At 37.3% G+C, this 5,343-nt stretch overlaps 1 protein-coding gene across 1 annotated transcript; it reads right to left on the bottom strand.

The window, feature by feature from the left end:
- Positions 1-844: 844 nt before the first annotated feature.
- On the bottom strand, positions 845-5,036 carry PAGE4 (PAGE family member 4). Its single transcript, NM_001081580.2, has 5 exons — positions 4,934-5,036; positions 4,251-4,336; positions 3,670-3,775; positions 2,126-2,251; positions 845-960 (listed from the first exon to the last, which is right to left on the bottom strand). Exons 2-5 carry the CDS (start codon positions 4,326-4,328, stop codon positions 947-949), a joined length of 324 nt encoding a protein of 107 aa, NP_001075049.1. The 5' UTR covers positions 4,329-4,336; positions 4,934-5,036; the 3' UTR covers positions 845-946.
- Between the last annotated feature and the right edge of the window lie 307 nt (positions 5,037-5,343).

Here is a 5,343-nt window from a genome sequence, read left to right as displayed (position 1 = left end):
CCTCACTGACAAATTCTATCAAACATTTAAGAAATATTTCCAATGTTAGATGAATTCTACCAGCAAACAGAAAAAGAGGCTATTTATATTAACTCAGTTTATAAAACCAGAATAGCTCTTGATATCAAAACCCAGTATGGAGAGTATATTAAAAAAATTACAGACTAATTTAACTCATAAAGATGCAAAAATCCTGAACAAAACATTAGGAAAAGGAATCCAACAATACAGAAAAGGGTCACTGTATCATGATGCAAACTGTTTTCCAGGAATGCCACGTTAACAGATTAGTGGATCACCTTAATAGATGCAGAATGAGTGTGTGATAAAATTCAACAGATATCCATGGTAAGTACTCTTAGAAAACTAGGAGTAAACAGGAACTTCGATCTAATAGAGATCTAATTTAAAAAACCTGTAGCATACATCATAGTAAAACATTGAAAATTTTCCCTTTGAGGTCAGGCATATGACAAAGATGTCCACTATCATCGTTTCTATTCAACACTATACTCGAAGGGTTCAGCCAGTGTCATAAGGTAAGGACAAGAAATAAAAGGTAGAAAGATTCAAAAGGAAGAAACAAAACTGTATAGAGTATGATTGGGTATGTAGAAAATCCAAAAGAAAGTAGACATAAACTATTAATATAAGTTTAGCAAAGTTGCCAGATACAAAATCATTACACACACACACATACACACACACACACACACACACACACACACACACACAATAAACAGCACTTCTACAGACCAGCTCTAAACATAACATGAAGAATCTTTTGAGATACCACTTACAACAGTATCAACTTCCTAGGAACAGACTGGACCAAAGACATGCATGATTTTTCAAAGAAGCTGCAGATTTTTATTGAGAGAACTGATCAAGCCAAATAATCAACATAACAGTATTTATGGCTTCAGTTTGTCTTCTTTTTAATTTCTCACTGTCCATCACCTAAAACATAAATGTAACAGTGGTAAGTTACTTAGAACTTTACTTAGATAATAAAAAAGGCACACAAGACATTACAGTTTGGGTTTTATAAGATGAAACGAAAACCAGAACCCTGACTACTGCACATGCTTCCATGCTAATGAACATTTTCAGGCATATGAGCACTAATTTTTTTTAATGCATCATTCTTTTTGGTGGTGTGAAGAAACAGATTAATCAAGCCCAGAACAGATTAAATCCTACTAGCCTATTTAAAGATAATTTAAGGAACGAGCAAAAACTGCCAGTGATTTCAGTTAAAATAAAATTAACCAAAAACTTCAAGAAGTAAAACAATCAAGCAAACCCATTGTTATTCAAATACATTTACTTCATGTATCCTTCTAACTATATATATGTGTGTGTGTGTGTGTGTGTGTGTGTGTTAAAATAATAATGTCATACTTGGAACTTTTCAAAGAGAAGGCAAAGAATAGCATTCCATTTGGTTGGTCTCTTTCATATGAAAGTATTTTCTTGACTTAGCTCAACCATTATATGGCCTATATAAAGTAAGGTGGCATTTTGTTCCATTCACACCTGTTGTCCTGGAGTAAGTAGTCATAGCATTCCCTTTAACTCTCAAGGGTACCCCAGTTTGGATGATAAAAATTACACAGTCATACTAGTTTTAAGCCATGGCCATTACAGATGACATTAAAATAGGAAGGAAAATACTACCATTTCTCAGCAAGGTTCACAATTAAAAAAAAAAAAAAAACAGCAAACCAACCTAGAAAAGCAGAAACATACACATCTATATTTTTTGGCATTTAAAAGACAATAATTTTTGAGAAAGATCTGGAAAATTTTAAAAAATATACTATTGTATTGCCTAGATATCCAATTAGCACTGGAGTATGTTAATTTACGTACTTTAAAAAAAAAAGAAGTATTTGATAACTTACCTTGGGTTTAAAAGGACTTCCACTCCAAAGTAATAATACTTTCTTTCATGTTTTATAATTCAACAACATGGACCTGACAATTCATTTTTTTCCTCATACAGTGTTTTGTGTCTGAACTACTTTTCAAATAATCCCTATATGTACAATTTGTTATTAAAGTATAATAATAGTGCAGAAAACAACCACTCCACAACTTGCATTCTTAATAGATAATATACCTCCTTCCGGAATTTTAGCAGGCACTACATTAGGTGGAATCTTCCCTTTCCCATCAGGGCCATCTCCAAGCTCACCCTCAACCTTTTCCACATCCAGTTCCTGGCGGGAACCTTCCAATTCAGGTTCTGATATAAATAGAGAGTAATTACTATAAGTGGCAAACTATAAATTAACGCTATTAAATAAAGCACTAGAGGTTAGCATTGCCCTAAATGTGATACATAAAAATGTAATGAGCACTAAAGTTTTTTGCTATAAAGTGAAGTTGTATTTTTCATATATTACCTCTTCTATGAATCTTTTTTCTAAAACTGTTTAAAACAAACTTAGTTGTCTTCTTTGTAACCTATACACACATCTATTATTGCACTCATTAGATCAGCTACTGTTTACATGAATTTCTCTGACAAGATTGTGAACTCAAGGCAGAAATCATTCTTATTTGTATTTATATCCTCAGCACCCAGGTTATTACCTGCCACCAAGAAGGCCTCATAAATGAGTGGGGGGGGGGGAAGTCTTTAAAAATAAGACAAACCCAAACTGAAGAACATTTTATGAAAACAACTGGTTTTGGCCTCCAAAAGATGTTAATCATGAAAGACAAACACTGAGGTATGCTTCCAGGTTAAAGGAGTACAAAGAGAGATGACAACTAAATGCAATGGGTAGTCTTGGGCAGGAAAAAAATAATGCTATAAAGAACATGACTAGGCCAACTGAAAAACTGGTTATTACTAGGCCAACTGAATACATATTTTTTTCTCAATGTTAAATTCCTGTATTTGATCCCTGTATTGGGTTATGTAGGAGAATATCCCTGTTTTTAGGAGATACTTACTGAATTACTTAGAGAGTAAAGAGCTGTATTTGAAGTTAACACTTAAAATGGTTTGGCAATAATAATATGTATACTAATACCTAAAGCAGGGATTATATATGGCAAAATATTAGCAACTGCTGAATTAAGGTAAAGAGGATACAGAAGTACACTGTGCCTTCTTACAACTTTTCTGTACTTTTTAAAACTTTTCTAAGTAAAAAGTTAAAAAAAATATGACCACTAGATTACGGTTCAGGAAGACAAAAATATTGAAGACTTTTAACAGCAACTACAATAGGGTTTCACATTTTTTATTTCTCTGCATTATAAATTTGAATTACAATCTAAGAGCTAACCAAAATATATCTAGTTTTGCTTAAACTTTTGATTCAATGACTTCAGAAGCCCTGAAAACAACATTCCAAAAAGATCAAGTTTAGTAAAATAGGGTATAATTTTGTCAAAATTTATTGTTGCTTCCTTTGATTTGCCAATTTAGGGCCTTGGCAAGAAACGCATTTTCCAAGCATGCCAAATTAAAACATAGGTGAGTACAATGCTGAAGGAGGGAAAACTTACAGAGAGGGACTTCAGTCAGCTGAAAAATGTATCTTTTCCTTACCAAACAGGTTTCCAGCCAATTTTCAGGGAACCCTTTATACCTGTCACTAGTAAAACATCATAAATGAAATACAAATTGTCCCTCCATCCCCTCTTTACCTTGAACCACAGACGGTCCTCCTTCCTTCTCTTGTCCAGGTTCCATGTCTACATTCTTAGCTGGTGGTTCCTTGCGTTGAGATTTTTTGCCACCTAGCTTCCGGGCCTTGTGGGGAGAGTAGGGGCAAATAAAAAGTATTGTTATTAATACTATGGCAAGAGAAAACACAAATACACATGCTACATGGAGGTAACTTATCAACAATCTGAAGAGGTTTTTTCTGTTTCTATGTAAGTATTCATAACAAAATTACTCTTCCTATAGAGAAAATACTCTAAGAAAGGAGTTATCTACAAGGACCAGTAATTCTGGAAACCATCTTCATCTTTTCTGGACTGTGTGTTATTTATTAATAACCACAATAGAGAAGTCATAGGGACAATTTCCAGGCTCATATCAATATACATATCCAGGCAATACCAGAACATAAGTCTCCTTGCTCAATATCTCAGTCATGAGATTCATCACTCAACTATTCTCAGCAAGATAGCCCTTTGTACAACACATCTATATTGGTTCAACTTTAAAATTTTTCTTTTATTAATTTCTGCTAATGGAAATAAGATATTAAAGCACTTACAGCCATAGTTTCAGCAGTATCAGAAGACTCTTGACCATCTCCCCTTCCTCTAGATCTTGATCTTACTCGTGCACTCATATTTCACACTGAAAGTAGAAAACGGTGAACTAGAGAATGTAGTTAATTTTAAAAGACTATACTGGACTATCACCAAGCTGGTTGGAAATTCTTTTTTGTTACAATATAACATTATTAATAACATCAAATAAGACTGTCTGCAAACCCCTTTGTTTCTCACAGCCAATTTGGCAGATAAAGGACCTTCAAGTACTTGATATTAAAAAAAAAGGCATGACCTTACTAAAGAAATTCGATCTCACTCTCTAACCCTTGAATATGGAGAGATTTTGTAATATACGGCCACGTCCAGCTCCCCATTTCTGACTCTGGATTCTGCGCTGTCGTCAGTTCCAGGGCCTCCAGGATCCAGGTACTTCATATAGCACCCTCAAGACTCGACCCTTCATCTGACCCCCTACCCTCCTCTGTGCACCGCCCTCTCTCTCCTGCCACCAGGACAAGAGGTATGGTGGCAACGACACCTGTAAGGTGAAAGATGACGACTTAAGGGCCTTCCTCCACAGAGGCCACAGATCGCACCGCCCAACCCGCCCAAAGCCCAGTGGCTCCCTCTCACACTCACGCACACTTAAATTCCAGACAGGACAGATCTGTGGACCTACCTGGTGAGTCTCAACCAGGTAGAAAGAACCCAGACACTAAGGCGCGACCCTCAGAGCTCGGCACTCAGAACGCTTTGCACACACTTCACGCCAACAGCCAACTGGAAGGTGAGCAACCCTGTGCATGGGCAGTCTATCCCGTGAGCCACGTGGGTTACACCATTGCCCCGCCCCGCCCCGCCCCGCCCCGCCCCGCCCAAGACTCCAGGATGCGTGCTCTGTCAGCAGTTCCGGTGCCTCCAGGACCCAAATACAGCAAATAACGGCCCCATGACTCACCCCATGTTCATCTGACCACCTGCCCTCTGCCGCCCATCCCCCTCCTCCTCCCTGCCCCCATCCCCCATTCCCACCCACCACCACCCCTCCCCCACCCCATTCCTCCACCCCACTCCCCCACCACTAGGACA

This window comes from Bos taurus, chromosome X (assembly GCF_002263795.3).
Source record: "Bos taurus isolate L1 Dominette 01449 registration number 42190680 breed Hereford chromosome X, ARS-UCD2.0, whole genome shotgun sequence".
Taxonomy (NCBI): Eukaryota; Metazoa; Chordata; class Mammalia; order Artiodactyla; family Bovidae; genus Bos; species Bos taurus.
Note: the sequence above shows the minus strand (reverse complement) of the source record. Positions and strands in the feature narration are given on the sequence as shown.